The 16,751-nt window shown below is 43.4% G+C and overlaps 3 protein-coding genes across 5 annotated transcripts; 1 reads left to right on the top strand and 2 right to left on the bottom strand.

The window, feature by feature from the left end:
• Positions 1 to 184: 184 nt before the first annotated feature.
• LOC135932726 (estradiol 17-beta-dehydrogenase 8-like) lies at positions 185 to 5,060 on the bottom strand. The gene is made up of 9 exons (XM_065470323.1): positions 4,965 to 5,060; positions 3,817 to 4,019; positions 3,627 to 3,743; positions 3,310 to 3,405; positions 2,405 to 2,490; positions 2,245 to 2,329; positions 1,206 to 1,248; positions 454 to 528; positions 185 to 360 (listed from the first exon to the last, which is right to left on the bottom strand). The coding sequence occupies exons 1-9, from the start codon at positions 5,008 to 5,010 to the stop codon at positions 341 to 343; spliced, it is 771 nt and encodes a 256-aa protein (XP_065326395.1). The 5' UTR covers positions 5,011 to 5,060; the 3' UTR covers positions 185 to 340.
• Positions 5,061 to 5,419: 359 nt separating this feature from the next.
• LOC135933517 (estradiol 17-beta-dehydrogenase 8-like) lies at positions 5,420 to 10,009 on the top strand. 2 transcript variants are annotated; one of them, XR_010573786.1, is made up of 9 exons: positions 5,420 to 5,533; positions 6,478 to 6,680; positions 6,754 to 6,870; positions 7,092 to 7,187; positions 8,008 to 8,093; positions 8,169 to 8,278; positions 8,814 to 8,856; positions 9,532 to 9,606; positions 9,700 to 10,009. XR_010573786.1 is itself a non-coding variant. In XM_065471598.1 (9 exons), the coding sequence occupies exons 1-9, from the start codon at positions 5,488 to 5,490 to the stop codon at positions 9,717 to 9,719; spliced, it is 771 nt and encodes a 256-aa protein (XP_065327670.1). In that variant the 5' UTR covers positions 5,420 to 5,487; the 3' UTR covers positions 9,720 to 10,000. The 2 variants fall into 2 exon arrangements, 1 of the variants encoding a protein (XP_065327670.1); XM_065471598.1 differs by having other exon boundaries at positions 8,169 to 8,253; positions 9,700 to 10,000.
• A 2,109-nt stretch (positions 10,010 to 12,118) lies between these two features.
• LOC135933518 (collagen alpha-1(V) chain-like) lies at positions 12,119 to 13,273 on the bottom strand. 2 transcript variants are annotated; one of them, XM_065471601.1, is made up of 3 exons: positions 13,107 to 13,273; positions 12,731 to 12,799; positions 12,119 to 12,566 (listed from the first exon to the last, which is right to left on the bottom strand). In XM_065471601.1, exons 2-3 carry the CDS (start codon positions 12,791 to 12,793, stop codon positions 12,276 to 12,278), a joined length of 354 nt encoding a protein of 117 aa, XP_065327673.1. In that variant the 5' UTR covers positions 12,794 to 12,799; positions 13,107 to 13,273; the 3' UTR covers positions 12,119 to 12,275. The 2 variants fall into 2 exon arrangements, with proteins under 2 accessions (XP_065327673.1, XP_065327674.1); XM_065471602.1 differs by lacking the exon at positions 13,107 to 13,273 and having other exon boundaries at positions 12,731 to 12,836.
• Positions 13,274 to 16,751: the final 3,478 nt, after the last annotated feature.

Below are 16,751 nucleotides of genomic sequence, written 5' to 3' on the forward strand. Positions count from 1 at the left end.
GCCAGAGTTATTATGTAAACCTTCTCAGAGAAGACAGAAAGCCTGAGGAGGCTCTGGTGGTGATGATGGTGTGGAGACACTAAAAACTAAAACATGCCTGTAACTCAAAAGTAGCTGCTTCAAACCAGCTGTGCCCCAAAAACACACAAACATGTGAAAACTTTTTTTTAAAGCTTCATTCAGATTCAACATTACATTCTAGTGTTTATTAAGACAACATGTGACAGGTTCACATCAAAATTATAAAAACATTCACACAATCAAAATCAGAGTCAAAAAATAATAATTACGTAGAAACTAGTCTCACAGTCTTCAGTCACGTGCTCGCCGGACGGCTGATTTAACCCATGAAAAGTCCGCCTGACAAAGAAAGACGAGTCCTGATGTGTTGGCATTCTCGTTAAACTGAAAACATTTGTCATGTGAAATGAAAAGTTTATAGAGAAACTGCACCTGTCACTTCGATGCTGGCTCCGGTGATGTACTGAGAGTCGTCCGAGGCGAGGAAGGCGCAGACATCAGCGACCTCTGGAGGACACAAAGAGACGATCAGCTGATCTTTTTAATAAATTAACTTTAGTTTGTTTTATGAGGCCATGCAAACATTCACCTTCATGGTACAAATGTTTTCAGAGTTACAGCTGTCAGAGTGCACCAGCTGGGCTGAAATTATGCATTTTTCAATATGCATTATTTTTTTCAGCATTTTTGAGCCCTCTAAACTTTTTTTTCAGAATTGAAAAACACATTTGTTTGAAAAACTTCAACTCGTCAATCGTTTTTTTCCCCGCTGTGAGTGTCACAGTGTAAACTACAAAACTGCATTATCCTAATGAAGCAGTGTAACAGAAACAGATGTTTGATCTGTTTCTCGTGATTCTCTGAGAAAAATGCAAAAAAGTGAATTTTGGCTGTATTTTGAACGGTTGTTTCACCGTGTGTGACACAGTTTCAGTGTGACTCCTGTTTTCTAACACAGTCCTATTTTAACACTCGTTAAAGTGGCTGATGACTCTAAAATGCAGAAACAACACTGATGTTCTCATGTTCCATATATATGTTTGTACAAATCACACTCATCCAACAGTTTTAGATTAATATAAATGCAGCTGGTGTCGGTGTGGCCGGAGCAGAATGACACATGTATGAATCTGATGTCCTGGATGAAGAGTGACAGTGAAAAGCATCAGTGATGTGAAACTGACCCGCCGGCTCGCCTACCCTTCCCAGAGGCACCAAGGACTCGATCTGAAACACAAACATGGCTGCAGCTTCACTGAGGAGCAGAAAGTAAATAAATATGTTGGCAGCTTTGTTTCAGTCACAACATTTTTATGAGTTTTTATGATATTTAACAGCTCGCTGCAGTGATCTGACTCCATCCTGAAAATGTTTTGGAAAAAGGAAAAAACTAAAATAATCAAATGTTTTATTTTAGCTTCACGTTACATTCAGCAGCATCGCCTCTCCAGGTACCTGTGTGTGTGTGTGTGTACCTGTGTGTCTGTGTGTGTGTGTACCTGTGTCTGTGTGTGTGTGTGTGTGTGTCTGTGGGGGGGGTGTTCGTGTACAGGTGTATGTGTGTGTGTGTGTGTGTACCTGTGTGTGTGTACCTGTGTGTGTGTGTTTGTGTGGGTACCTTTATGTGTGTGTGTGTGTGCGTGTGTGGGCATGTGTGTGCGTCTGTGTGTGTACGTGTGTGTACCTTTGTATGTGTGTATACCTGTGTGTGTGTGTTTGTGTGTACCTGTGTGTGTGTGTACCTGTGTGGGTACCTTTATGTGTGTGTGTGTACCTGTGTGTGTGTACCTGTGTGTGTGTGTGTTTGTGTGTGCATGTGTGTACCTGTGTGTGTGTGTACCTGTGTGTGTGTGTGTACCTGTGTGTGTGTGTGTGTGTACCTGTGTGTGTGTGTGTGTGTGCGTGTGGGGGGGGGGGGGGTGCGTGTACAGGTGTATGTGTGTGTGTCTCTGTGTGTGTGTACCTGTGTGTGTGTGTGTGTGTGTGTGTGTGTGTACCTGTGTGTGTGTGTGTTTGTGTGGGTACCTTGTGTGTGTGTGTGTGTGTTTGTGTGTGTGTGGGTACCTTTGTGTGTGTGTGTGTGTGTGTGTACCTTTGTGTGTGTGTGTGTGTGTTTGTGTGTGTGTGGGTACCTTTGTGTGTGTGTATACCTCTGTCTGTGTGTGTGTGTGTGTGTGTGTGAGAGTGTGTGTGTGTGTGTGTGTGTGTGTGTGCATGTTGTACCTCACTAACAACCTTCTCTGGCACTTTATCTGTCATTGGAGTCGTAATGAACCCCGGCAGCACGCAGTTACAGCGAATCCCAAACCTGGAGGGAGAGAGGCGGAGACACAGGTGAGTTTCCGGTCAGCTCGTGTGTCTCGCTGCGTTCCCTTGGTCTCACCCGCTGAGCTCTTTGGCGGCGGTCCTGGTTAAACCCTCCACTCCGGCTTTAGAGGCAGCGTAGCCAGCCTCACCGATGTTTCCTACCTGCAAACAACAACCAACATGAGACCCCATAAACCATAATGCACTAACGTAACAGAGCGGATCACCTGCAGTGGTTTTTAAAGCTGCTTCTGGATGAAAATATCCTTCGTGCGTCTTTTACTTTGAAAACCTCAAAGGTAACAAACAGTCAGACATCATCTGCAGGATCATGTACTGCACCTTACACCAGGAACCGTAACTGGAGCGACATCATACAGCCTCAGAGTTTAAGCTGAGAGTCTAAATTACTGTGCACTGCTGACTCTACAGCAAAAACATCAGTTTGAGCTTTGATTTACACAAATATGAATTAAAATTTAGACATTAAAATTTAAATTCAATTAATTTCAAACAGATGTGAAGAAACTCAAAAAAAGTCAAGCAGGAAAATAAACTGACACTGAAACTGTCGTGACTCGATCGTCTCACAGGACACTGAATGCATCTCAACTAAAGTGGAGCTGCAGGACGAGTCACTGCTGAGACTTCAGTCTGCTGTCAGCTCAGCTTCACTCTCAGAGCAAAAAATAAGAGTTTCATTAATAATGTGCAGGTTTGGAACCAGAGACATAAACAGGACAGTTTATACAAAACTGTAAACTCAAAGCCTGCCTACAGGTTTATGTTCGGGTGTTTTTTTTACTTCTGTGTGTGTAAACAGAATAATGACCAATGAGATTTTTTTCTGTCTTTAATTCTTTTTGTTATTTTATTTTCTCCATTTAAATTAAACTAAAGAACAAAAATCTCCAACTTTGACTCATTTTTTTATGTTTCTGTACAAAACTGTGACCCACACCGCGCCTGCTCATATCTCACCTTTCCCACGATGCTGCCCACAGTAATGATGGATCCTTTGGGCGCTCCACAGGCCACCAGAGCCTGAGCAACCGCCTGAGTGATCAAGAATGAACCCTGGGAGAGAAAAATGAAAAATGAATCCTTTCACTCTGGACTAATACAACATTTAAATATATTTTTACCTTTGAGCTCGAGTGGATTTAATCACTAACAGGAAACAAATAAACAGCCCGTCACTGTTCTGCTGTTCCCGTCATTTTAAACTGTGTGTTCAGTCGTCTCTCAGCCTGCAGAGTGAGATGGAGGAGAAGCTGCCAGGTGTCAGCACCGCCTACCTTCAGGTTGATCTGGATGACTTTATCAAACTGCTCCTCCTCCATGTTGAGCAGGAAGTCGTCCTGAGCGATGCCGGCTGCATTCACGCACACCGAGGGAGGCTGGAAGTACCGAGTCTGCAGGAGGAAGACGAGCTTCACGTTAAAGGAGGAGGAGAAGACGAACACGCAGCAGGAGCGTTGTTCTCACCTGCAAGCTCGTTAACAGCTTCTTGATGCTCTCTTTAGATGACACGTCCACCACAGCCGCCGTGTGGACCTGCCCTCTGAGGTCGCTCTGCAGACTCCCCAGCGTCTCATTGGCCGACTCCTCGCTGATGTCGGCGACCACCACGGAGGCGCCCTCAGAGGCGAAACGCTGGCACACCGCCCGCCCGATCCCACTGCCTCCACCTGGGTGGGAAGAGAGGAGCGTGAAGTCAGAGCAGGAGCAGAGAGGAGGAAACAGCAGCCTGAGACGCTGCTGTCTGAGGCATCAGGAGCTCAGGATGTTTCTGAAATGAAAACAAAAAATAAAAGCTCCCACACAAAACATCTGGACCACAGTTAGTCGTGAAAACACGACTGCAGGGCTCTCAGGTCCGCTCAAAGTTTCCTGCTCTGAGTAAACGTCCATGTTTAATATTTTCGGAGCTGCTGATGTGCTGCCTGTCTGGAAATGAAGTTTCTGACGTTTGTGTTTCCTGTTTTAAAATGAAAGGTTGTGATTTACTACATGTGACTTAAACATGAGGAGCAGAGGACGGGAAACTAACCTGAGCTACAATAAAAAACATTATCTCCACTAAAACACAAAATGACATTTTCTCCACAGGTAAAATTTATTATGCATCAGATGTTGAGCTGGAGCCCGAATTTTAATCTCTGTATAACCTGCCAGCAGCCTGAACTGTGAATAATTAATTAGTGTGCATTAAAAAGAATGTAATGTTATCTTTGGGAATATTTGGTAGAGAAACAGACCGGAAGAAGAAGTGGGCTCGCTCTTCAGGCTAATTTTTATATGAACGATCCTTTCGCCTTTCCTGTCGTTAGTTTATTCCACGGCAACAATAACCGAGCTGCACAAATGCGTCTCAGTATACATGAATCAAATGCTGCTGAACACTTTCAACAGCTTCACATGATACAAAATAAATCTCTTTAGCCTGAACGTCAGTCAGAAACTTCACAGATCCTCTGAACTCTCAGAGAAGTTTAATGGAGAGTGAGTTTCCTTCATCTGCGGAGATAAAGGAAATAACCGCTCCCGGTTTAACGGAGCAAAAACATCTGAGGCAAAAAGAAACTGACGGATTTATTTCTCCGCGAATGATCCGTAATAAAACATAATCTAACCGGTGATCAGCGTCAACCTTGAGATGAGCCTTGTGGGAGCCGCCATGACAGTTTGCTGTTGTTGTAGTTTCGGGTGACACTACACTACCCGATCCGTACCGGAAATCCGATCGGCTGTGTCCAAATTCATAGGCTGCATCCTCCTGAGGACCCGGCCTTCGCGGTCTACGTGGGCCGGGTCCTCAGAAGGTCGGACAGAAACAGAAAACTGATTAAACAGAAATGTGAGATGGTCGAGAATTTACGCCAGTGTCCTGTTATATTTTAGACAGCAAGGAGCAGACGGCCGAGTTTATTAAACTCCACCGAGACAGCGGTGACGCTACTCAGAAGGCTAGACCGTCCAATTTCCCCAGCCGTTTACTTCCGGCCTACCCGACCTTCTGAGGACCCGGCCCACGTAGACCGCGAAGGCCGGGTCCTCAGGAGGATGCAGCCCATGAATTTGGACACAGCCGATCGGATTTCCGGTACGGATCGGGTAGTGTAGTGTCACCCGAAACTACAACAACAGCAAACTGTCATGGCGGCTCCCACAAGGCTCATCTCAAGGTTGACGCTGATCACCGGTTAGATTATGTTTTATTACGGATCATTCGCGGAGAAATAAATCCGTCAGTTTCTTTTTGCCTCAGATGTTTTTGCTCCGTTAAACCGGGAGCGGTTATTTCCTTTATCTCCGCAGATGAAGGAAACTCACTCTCCATTAAACTTCTCTGAGAGTTCAGAGGATCTGTGAAGTTTCTGACTGACGTTCAGGCTAAAGAGATTTATTTTGTATCATGTGAAGCTGTTGAAAGTGTTCAGCAGCATTTGATTCATGTATACTGAGACGCATTTGTGCAGCTCGGTTATTGTTGCCGTGGAATAAACTAACGACAGGAAAGGCGAAAGGATCGTTCATATAAAAATTAGCCTAAAGAGCGAGCCCACTTCTTCTTCCGGTCTGTTTCTCTACCAAATATTCCCAAAGATAACATTACATTCTTTTTAATGCACACTAATTAATTATTCACAGTTCAGGCTGCTGGCAGGTTATACAGAGATTAAAATTCGGGCTCCAGCTCAACATCTGATGCATAATAAATTTTACCTGTGGAGAAAATGTCATTTTGTGTTTTAGTGGAGATAATGTTTTTTATTGTAGCTCAGGTTAGTTTCCTGTCCTCTGCTCCTCATGTTTAAGTCACATGTAGTAAATCACAACCTTTCATTTTAAAACAGGAAACACAAACATCAGAAACTTCATTTCCAGACAGGCAGCACATCAGCAGCTCCGAAAATATTAAACATGGACGTTTACTCAGAGCAGGAAACTTTGAGCGGACCTGAGAGCCCTGCAGTCGTGTTTTCACGACTAACTGTGGTCCAGATGTTTTTGTGGGAGCTTTTATTTTTTGTTTTCATTTCAGAAACATCCTGAGCTCCTGACGCCTCAGACAGCAGCGTCTCAGGCTGCTGTTTCCTCCTCTCTGCTCCTGCTCTGACTTCACGCTCCTCTCTTCCCACCCAGGTGGAGGCAGTGGGATCGGGCGGGCGGTGTGCCAGCGTTTCGCCTCTGAGGGCGCCTCCGTGGTGGTCGCCGACATCAGCGAGGAGTCGGCCAATGAGACGCTGGGGAGTCTGCAGAGCGACCTCAGAGGGCAGGTCCACACGGCGGCTGTGGTGGACGTGTCGTCTAAAGAGAGCATCAAGAAGCTGTTAACGAGCTTGCAGGTGAGAACAACGCTCCTGCTGCATGTTCGTCTTCTCCTCCTCCTTTAACGTGAAGCTCGTCTTCCTCCTGCAGACTCGGTACTTCCAGCCTCCCTCGGTGTGTGTGAATGCAGCCGGCATCGCTCAGGACGACTTCCTGCTCAACATGGAGGAGGAGCAGTTTGATAAAGTCATCCAGATCAACCTGAAGGTAGGCGGTGCTGACACCTGGCAGCTTCTCCTCCATCTCACTCTGCAGGCTGAGAGACGACTGAACACACAGTTTAAAATGACGGGAACAGCAGAACAGTGACGGGCTGTTTATTTGTTTCCTGTTAGTGATTAAATCCACTCGAGCTCAAAGGTAAAAATATATTTAAATGTTGTATTAGTCCAGAGTGAAAGGATTCATTTTTCATTTTTCTCTCCCAGGGTTCATTCTTGATCACTCAGGCGGTTGCTCAGGCTCTGGTGGCCTGTGGAGCGCCCAAAGGATCCATCATTACTGTGGGCAGCATCGTGGGAAAGGTGAGATATGAGCAGGCGCGGTGTGGGTCACAGTTTTGTACAGAAACATAAAAAAATGAGTCAAAGTTGGAGATTTTTGTTCTTTAGTTTAATTTAAATGGAGAAAATAAAATAACAAAAAGAATTAAAGACAGAAAAAAATCTCATTGGTCATTATTCTGTTTACACACACAGAAGTAAAAAAAAACACCCGAACATAAACCTGTAGGCAGGCTTTGAGTTTACAGTTTTGTATAAACTGTCCTGTTTATGTCTCTGGTTCCAAACCTGCACATTATTAATGAAACTCTTATTTTTTGCTCTGAGAGTGAAGCTGAGCTGACAGCAGACTGAAGTCTCAGCAGTGACTCGTCCTGCAGCTCCACTTTAGTTGAGATGCATTCAGTGTCCTGTGAGACGATCGAGTCACGACAGTTTCAGTGTCAGTTTATTTTCCTGCTTGACTTTTTTTGAGTTTCTTCACATCTGTTTGAAATTAATTGAATTTAAATTTTAATGTCTAAATTTTAATTCATATTTGTGTAAATCAAAGCTCAAACTGATGTTTTTGCTGTAGAGTCAGCAGTGCACAGTAATTTAGACTCTCAGCTTAAACTCTGAGGCTGTATGATGTCGCTCCAGTTACGGTTCCTGGTGTAAGGTGCAGTACATGATCCTGCAGATGATGTCTGACTGTTTGTTACCTTTGAGGTTTTCAAAGTAAAAGACGCACGAAGGATATTTTCATCCAGAAGCAGCTTTAAAAACCACTGCAGGTGATCCGCTCTGTTACGTTAGTGCATTATGGTTTATGGGGTCTCATGTTGGTTGTTGTTTGCAGGTAGGAAACATCGGTGAGGCTGGCTACGCTGCCTCTAAAGCCGGAGTGGAGGGTTTAACCAGGACCGCCGCCAAAGAGCTCAGCGGGTGAGACCAAGGGAACGCAGCGAGACACACGAGCTGACCGGAAACTCACCTGTGTCTCCGCCTCTCTCCCTCCAGGTTTGGGATTCGCTGTAACTGCGTGCTGCCGGGGTTCATTACGACTCCGATGACAGATAAAGTGCCAGAGAAGGTTGTTAGCGAGGTACAACACGCACACACACACACAGGTACCTGGAGAGGTGATGCTGCTGCTTGGTGTACACACACGTACACACACAGACGCACACACACAGGTACACACACACAGGTACACACACACACGCACACACACACAGGTACACACACACAGGTACACACACACACGCACACACACACACATAAAGGTACCCACACAAACACACACACACAGGTACACACACACAGGTACACACACACATACACCTGTACACGAACACCCCCCCCCCCCCCCCCCCCCCACAGACACACACACACACACACACACACACACACACAGGTACACACGCACACACACGGGTACCTGGAGAGGCGATGCTGCTGAATGTAACGTGAAGCTAAAATAAAACATTTGATTATTTTAGTTTTTTCCTTTTTTCAAAACATTTTCAGGATGGAGTCAGATCACTGCAGCGAGCTGTTAAATGTCATAAAAACTCATAAAAATGTTGTGACTGAAATAAAGCTGCCAACATATTTATTTACTTTCTGCTCCTCAGTGAAGCTGCAGCCATGTTTGTGTTTCAGATCGAGTCCTTGGTGCCTCTGGGAAGGGTAGGCGAGCCGGCGGGTCAGTTTCACATCACTGATGCTTTTCACTGTCACTCTTCATCCACGACATCAGATTCATACATGTGTCATTCTGCTCCGGCCACACCGACACCAGCTGCATTTATATTAATCTAAAACTGTTGGATGAGTGTGATTTGTACAAACATATATATGGAACATGAGAACATCAGTGTTGTTTCTGCATTTTAGAGTCATCAGCCGCTTTAACGAGTGTTAAAATAGGACTGTGTTAGAAAACAGGAGTCACACTGAAACTGTGTCACACACGGTGAAACAACCGTTCAAAATACAGCCAAAATTCACTTTTTTGCATTTTTCTCAGAGAATCACGAGAAACAGATCAAACATCTGTTTCTGTTACACTGCTTCATTAGGATAATGCAGTTTTGTAGTTTACACTGTGACACTCACAGCGGGGAAAAAAATGATTGACGAGTTGAAGTTTTTCAAACAAATGTGTTTTTCAATTCTGAAAAAAAAGTTTAGAGGGCTCAAAAATGCTGAAAAAAATAATGCATATTGAAAAATGCATAATTTCAGCCCAGCTGGTGCACTCTGACAGCTGTAACTCAAAACATTTGTACCATGAAGGTGAATGTTTGCATGGCCTCATAAAACAAACTAAAGTTAATTTATTAAAAAGATCAGCTGATCGTCTCTTTGTGTCCTCCAGAGGTCGCTGATGTCTGCGCCTTCCTCGCCTCGGACGACTCTCAGTACATCACCGGAGCCAGCATCGAAGTGACAGGTGCAGTTTCTCTATAAACTTTTCATTTCACATGACAAATGTTTTCAGTTTAACGAGAATGCCAACACATCAGGACTCGTCTTTCTTTGTCAGGCGGACTTTTCATGGGTTAAATCAGCCGTCCGGCGAGCACGTGACTGAAGACTGTGAGACTAGTTTCTACGTAATTATTATTTTTTGACTCTGATTTTGATTTTGTGAATGTTTTTGTAATTTTGATGTGAACCTGTCACATGTTGTCTTAATAAACACTAGAATGTAATGTTGAATCTGAATGAAGCTTTAAAAAAAGTTTTCACATGTTTGTGTGTTTTTGGGGCACAGCTGGTTTGAAGCAGCTACTTTTGAGTTACAGGCATGTTTTAGTTTTTAGTGTCTCCACACCATCATCACCACCAGAGCCTCCTCAGGCTTTCTGTCTTCTCTGAGAAGGTTTACATAATAACTCTGGCTTTAAAAACATTGTTGGAGGTCAAAGGTCAGCACACACAGTTTGAACCTGAAGGCTGAGCGTCCTCAGATGTTGCAGGTGTTTAACTCTGAGCTGTGAGCTGAGCTGCTGGCAGGCCTTTCAGGGCTGTTTGTTTCCTAATCACAAGCATCTTTGCTCCATCTGTGCTGCAGTTTTTCTGTCTTTTATTGTTGAAACCACAGCAGTTTTCACTTTGAGTCGTCTTCAGCAGATGCTGTTTCTCAGCTAAACATGTGAGTTTGGAAACAGGACGTCTCAAAGACGACGTACCAGCACATTACGTCCCCCCTCTGAGTGACACAGCTGGGCTTGTCTTGGTTTTAGAAGTTTAAATACAGCTGCTGAGAGGAGGAGAGAAAAAAAATTACGATGCCAAAATTTGTCTGTGAAAAAGTCGAGCAAAGAAAAACTGAAGTTTCTGTTTTTGTCTTTATAAAAAGTGAAGCTAGCAGCTCTCAAACAATCCTGTCTTTTACTCAAAAACACATAAAATGTCTGAAAGCATTTTGAAATAATTACTTGCAGAGAACAAAGTTAAGCTAACGAGGTTAACGAGTTAATCCCAGTTCTTTAAAAGTTTGTGACTAGTGATGAAACCAAACTGATTCTGATCTAAATAAAGAGGAAAACAGAGGCATAATTTCAGAATGGCCACAAGATGTCGCTGTTTCACCTTCTAGTAACAAATAGAAACAGCAATCACTAAAGTAGACCATAATAAATATTTAATGGAGAGCACATAAACAATTTGAGGATATTTTGTTATATTACCAAGACATAAATTAATATTGTCACCAATGCAGATTATGCTACTGAGGATTTGGGGAAAATACATTAAAGTAAAAAAACAAAACATGAAGCTGATCCAGAAGATAAATTAATAACAAAATGCACAGAAATAAAAACATAATTACCAAGAAAACCTGTACAGCTCTAAACTGCTAAATAATAAAGCATTTAAAATACATTATTAATAGAAATTATTCCCCATGTTGTTGCCTATGAACAAGTACTTTGACAAGTCAGAGCAGACGTGGTTAGCTCTTTTCTTTATATAAAACAGCTGACTCAAGTTGCACCCTCTCTAAGAATAAAACAGCTAAACACTTCATAAAATCCTCTAAATGTTCCTCTTATGTTTTGCAGCTACATGTGAAACTGTGTGTCATCATAGTGTAATTAGTGATTGTTCTCAAATTTAAAACACCTTTCTGAATTCTACAACCTCAAAGATAACATGAAATACTGTCTCTTTGTTATTGATGAGGAAAGTGACACAGTTTGGGGTTAAACTACTCTGCTTCCTCCAACAGCTCAGTCATACGACATAAAACTCCAACCTCTTTGTGACTATGAGTAAAAAAGTGGCCGCTCGAAACTTATGAGTGAACATTTTTGATGTCAAGGTGACCGCCTGCTGTGAGGGGAACTGTCTCCAACCAATCGCAGTCCGACTTGGACCGACTGCAGTCACTCTCAGACAGATTGGTGAAGGTTTGCCAATAATGTCTGCTTCATCTAGAAACACAATTTGCCAAGATGCTGCATTAATCTGAGTCAGTCTGCATCGATGAGCTCGTCTGTTTTGTGTTTCTTTGCAAAGAGCAGACTCGACTTATCTGGGAGCATTTCTGGTTTAAACTACACAAAGTCTCAGATCTCCTCTCATTTCTTCATGTTTGTCTTGCTTGGAGTCAGGCTTGCTTTACATTTTAAGTGGTCAAAGTTTTTCTTTGCACATCGTCTACTTTTTCACTTACTTTCAGTTCACCCTTGTACCTGAGCATTTTCAGAGGAAACAGATCAGAAAACAGACAACTCCAGGCACACAGTTTGTTGTTTGCCATTTCTTAAACGGAATCTATGAAAAATGTAAAAAATGACCCACTTTGACAGACAGAAAATATTATTAGTTTATATAATATTATTATATAAACTACAGCAGCAGCACCTTGATGCACCAAAGTTGCTTAGAAGTTTTCAGCTGACTGTGAGAGGTTGTAGACCTGCTCTCTGTCTGCAAAGCAACCATTTCCAAGGTAATGTGATGGCAATAATTTAATTTTTTCTACTGTGACTGTAACATCACAGAAGAAAAGGTAGTTTAATTTACTAGGACTGGATGAGGGTCAGACTAACTCTGGACCATCATCATTTTGATGGTCTAGAAGAAAGATGTGACAGCTCTCCAAAACCTTCAGTAACACGGAGCCTTTAACAGGTCTGGATGTAGTTTTGTGTGTGAACTCACAGAGCAGCCATCGATCAAGGCTTTGATGTACGGGTTGGTCTCATAGCTCAGCTCCTCGTCGTTGGCACCCAGGAAGTGCAGCGCCCTTTTGTAGTTGTTCTTGGCGCTTTGGTCGGCCCAGGCCACGGAGCGGTGGCAGTGGTAGGTGAGGTTCTGACGGGCCTGGATGCTCAGGAGGCGCAGGAAGCCCAGCTGGACCACGCCCACGGGCTCACCGTTAGAGTTGACGTAGGAGAACTGGGAGGAGGAGAACAGAGAGGAGAGGAAAGGATTTAATGATAAGACAACAAGCAGCAAGGAGGAAAAGTGTAAGAGCAAAAGAAAAGGATGCAAACAAACGAGGGAAAGAAGGTTAAACAGGTCAAGCTAAGAACTAAACTATTAAACTTTTAATTACTAACCTTACTACCAGTGGAAAACTGACTGTACCACGATCCTGGAGTCTCTTTGTCCCAGGAGCTCATCTCCACCTGTGACCACAATGATCCACGTCACACATTATAGTTAAAGTTTCATTTAACCTGTTTTCACACAGACAGATAAAAACACCTTTTTTTTAACCTGGACGGCAAATTTCCTCAACATTACTGCTCTGACATCTTAGTTTTATTATAAATGTTAAATAATTTTTTTTCTTAGATAAAATGAGAAAATAGAAACCACCACAAACGCTTCAGGAACCCAAACATGTTGGAAATTTAACCAAATTATTATTAGTTTAGTTAATAAACCTGTTTTTTGACACAGTTGTTGTTTTTTCCAGATTGCTGGACTGACCGTGTTGACGTCCTTGCTCGGGTACAAACATGTCTCTCCAGTAGTAAAATTACAGAAGACCTTGAAGGAGTCTCTGGAGCAGGGGTATCAAACGTACGGCCCGCGGGCCGGATCAGGCCCGCAAACAGGTTTAATCCGGCCCGTGAGATGATTTTGTAAAGTATAAAAATGAGCTGCAATTTTTCAATAAAGAAACTGCTGTTCCAATTGTGTCCATTGGATGGCGCAATAGCAATTGTGAGCTACTTTGTTTTGCCCGCGAAATTTAAACCTGATGTGCTCTGGCACCCTCATTGCCCCAATATGTCTCTGTCAAAAAAGAGAAAAGTGGATGCAGAGTGCAGAGTGTTCCAAGAAAAATGGTCATCCTCCTATTTATTCACGGAAGTGAAAGGGAAAGCTGTATGTTTGGTGTGTTCCCAGCATGTTGCAGTGCTGAAAGAATATAACCTCCGTTGCCACTATGTGAGTCTTCATGCCGACAAATATGACAACTTTCAAGGACAGCGGAGAAGAGAGAAGGTGAATGAACTGTTGGCGGGCTTGAAGAAACAGCAGTCTGTGTTTACTCACAGCCGAGACATCAGTGACGCTGCAGTGAAAGCTAGCTACCTCATTGCTAATGAAATTGCACTAGCTTCAAAACCATTTAGTGAGGGTGAATTTGTAAAAACATGTATGATGAAGGCATCGGAGATTGTGTGCCCTGAAAAGCACCAGGCCTTTGCAAATATCAGCCTGACAAGAAACACAGTTGCCGACAGGATCTCTGATCTTTCAGCGGATTTGGACAGCCAGTTGAAGCAAAAAGTAAAGTCATTTATTGCGTTTTCAGTTGCAATTGATGAAGGCACGGACATTACAGATGTTGCACAACTGGCAATTTTCATCCGCGGAGTTGATGACACATTGACCGTCACCGAGGAGTTCGTGGAGTTGGTACCGATGACAGATACAACGACCGCAGCTGATATTTTCACCGCACTCGTCAGCGCGCTGGACAGGGTTGGAGTGGACTGGTCCCGCGCTGTCAGCCTGGCTACAGATGGTGCGCCCTCAATGATCGGGAAGAAAGCAGGCGTTGTAAAAAAAAGTTCAGAGATAAAGTGCAATCTGCAAATGGAGGACGTGATTTTTGGACTTTTCAGTGTATTTTGCACCAGGAGGCTTTGTGTTGCAAGTCACTGAAAATGGATAACATCATGAACAGTAGCGGTTTTAGATACCGGCGACACGGGCGGTTGCCCGGGGCGGCATCGTGGTGGGGGCGGCATCACGGGTATCGGCAAAAAAATAAAAAATAAAAAATTGCTCGTACTCATGCTGCCCCGACATCAGCCAGCACAAATCGGGAATGTCGTAGGCACCGATCGGGTTTCTATCGCCCATTTGCTGGGAGTAAGGGCGCCCTCCGTTTGCGAGGTGCGCCTCCTGCGGGGCGGCGCGGGATACTCTGGCTGGCTGGAGCAGCATCTAATAACCAACTGGCAAAATAAAACAAAATAAAAACAAACCAACAAACAGGAAAGCACCAGACATTATGATACAGACTTATAATTTGCACCGATGTTTTTTCAAAATTCTATACGCGAAAAGTGAGCGCGAGAGCCCTCGGTGGGCCTGCTCGCTGCTGAAGTCAAAGTAAACTTTATTGTCATCTCCGCTACATACAGTCCAGTATATAGAGAGACGAGACGACGAGACTCCAGTTACAGCAGTGCAAGTAAACAAACAATAAATATTTAAGAGTAAAAAAATAAATATACACCTTAGGACTCGGGGTAAAGGGATCAATAACAATTTAAAATGTATATTTTGTATATTTGTCATATCATATTTTGTTTATTTAAAGTCTCACACACAACCCGTTTTTAAAGTTTAAAAAAAAGAGAAAAGAAGAGGAGGAGTGTAGCGACTTCCACAGTCGCTAGAGGCCGGGGATTGAGCCTGCCTATTTGCCTGACGCGAAGTCAACTGTACGCAATTATGCAAGAGGTGGAATTGCTTGCTTGTTTATTAAAGTGCTTGAAAAGTTTACAGAGCAATGTGATCGGCTCGCGATTCAAACTCTTAAAACATCACAGCTCTAATGCAACAAGGGGAAACTCGTTGTGCTGCGGTCAACAAAAACTACGGCTACCCAGCACTCCTCTCTGTCAAAATCAAACCAGTGAAAGACAGACTGACAACGCCCTCTTAATGTCACCGCTAGCACCCACGTGACTCCCGTTACACATCACCATAGCAACCAAACAAATGAAAACCCAGTGATCATTAAAATTCAATACATTTAATTATGGCTCCTACAAGGAGAAACGAGCAAAAGATACAGGTAAGCAGATGTGTCATTGGATAATGGCAGGTCATGTCTCCTAAAACATTAAGAATCAGAATACTTTCTTAATCCCTAAGGAAATTATGTGGGTTACAGTTCCTCCAAGAAGAAATGGTAAAAATAGTAACAGTAACAGACTAAACGCCAAACAATATATACAATAATATAATATTAATTAGTCAGTGTCAATTGTTGATTTGTCCTGTTCCCATTGTATGACGAATTATGATGTCTGTTTAGTAGCCGTTTGCATACTATGCATACTCTCTCTCTCTTCATATGTATGTGTGTGTGTGTGTGTGTGTGTGTGTGGGGGGGGGGGGGGGGGGGGGGGGCACAGGGAATGTTCGCCCAGGGCGCCAAACAGGCTAGGACCGCCACTGGTGGCAGCACTCACTTGCTCTTGTTGTTTTTCTTGCTCGGTGCCTTCTTCACTGTAAAACAAACTGAGCTGGCAGTGACTGCATCGTCTGCATCCATCCAAAGTACACAGACTTTGTTTTAGAAGTTTGTCTGATGTTAAATCAGAATAAATTATCGGTCACTTCAGAGCTCCAACACTCCCAAACCCTGTCATGTTGATACTGTTGAGATGACTTTTTCTTTTTTGGATGAATAGAAATCTCTGTGATTTTATTCATTGGCTTCTACTGTTGCTTTATTTTTTGCTGTTTTCTCATTCATCCAGATTCTTGTGTACCGACATATTTAAACACTTTTTGACACAGATTCTGATGAGTGGAAAAAAGTCAAAGCTTTGTGTTTTCTCATCATGCTGTTTCCTGTCTCCTACTGTTGGAGCCATGCTGCATCACATACTCTTTATCTTAACCTTCACTTATCCCTACATGGCCTCTAAAACCCCTCTCAACCTCCCCGTGAAAATCTAAACTCCTCCTCATGCGTTCTTCCTCTTGCTTTCGTGTTCCTTCCATCTGTCTCAGTACTTTGATGAGGAGCAGGATGACCATGAATACCCCTATTATTATGAGGAAACAACAGGCTTTCCCTCCTTTTTCGCGCCCCCCTCTCCCCAACCTGGGGCCCCCAACCAACAGGTAAAAAGGGAGCGAGAGCGAGGGAAAACACGAGCAGGGTTTGTGGAAGGGAGGGAGAATGAGAGGGAGAGCGAGGCATTTAAACCATAACTGGCTCATAATCCATCATGTATTATTAGGTTTATAAGTGCTGGGGTGTAATCTAAATTTTTAGACATGATTCATAAATTTTTTGTTTTATTTTTGCCTCTTTCTCTCTGCACTCGTTACTCCACGCCCCCTTTTTGTTTTATTACATCAGCTTCTCTCGTT

This window comes from Pelmatolapia mariae, linkage group LG22 (assembly GCF_036321145.2).
Source record: "Pelmatolapia mariae isolate MD_Pm_ZW linkage group LG22, Pm_UMD_F_2, whole genome shotgun sequence".
NCBI classification, from domain to species: domain Eukaryota; kingdom Metazoa; phylum Chordata; class Actinopteri; order Cichliformes; family Cichlidae; genus Pelmatolapia; species Pelmatolapia mariae.

What these genes read in the sequence shown, in the direction of transcription:
- LOC135933518 (XM_065471601.1), bottom strand. Translation starts at nt 12,793, where the DNA reads ATGAGCTCCTGGGACAAAGAGACTCCAGGATCGTGGTACAGTCAGTTT. An exon ending in AGTTTTCCACTGGTAGTAAG is followed by an intron (nt 12,567 to 12,730) that starts GTTAGTAATTAA and finishes TCCTCCTCCCAG; the next exon opens with TTCTCCTACGTCAACTCTAA.
- LOC135933517 (XM_065471598.1), top strand. Translation starts at nt 5,488, where the DNA reads ATGGCGGCTCCCACAAGGCTCATCTCAAGGTTGACGCTGATCACCG. An exon ending in GCCGCCAAAGAGCTCAGCGG is followed by an intron (nt 8,094 to 8,168) that starts GTGAGACCAAGG and finishes CTCTCCCTCCAG; the next exon opens with GTTTGGGATTCGCTGTAACT. An exon ending in AGCCAGCATCGAAGTGACAG is followed by an intron (nt 9,607 to 9,699) that starts GTGCAGTTTCTC and finishes TTTCTTTGTCAG; the next exon opens with GCGGACTTTTCATGGGTTAA.
- LOC135932726 (XM_065470323.1), bottom strand. Translation starts at nt 5,010, where the DNA reads ATGGCGGCTCCCACAAGGCTCATCTCAAGGTTGACGCTGATCACCG. An exon ending in TGGGCAGCATCGTGGGAAAG is followed by an intron (nt 2,491 to 3,309) that starts GTGAGATATGAG and finishes TGTTGTTTGCAG; the next exon opens with GTAGGAAACATCGGTGAGGC. An exon ending in GCCGCCAAAGAGCTCAGCGG is followed by an intron (nt 2,330 to 2,404) that starts GTGAGACCAAGG and finishes CTCTCCCTCCAG; the next exon opens with GTTTGGGATTCGCTGTAACT.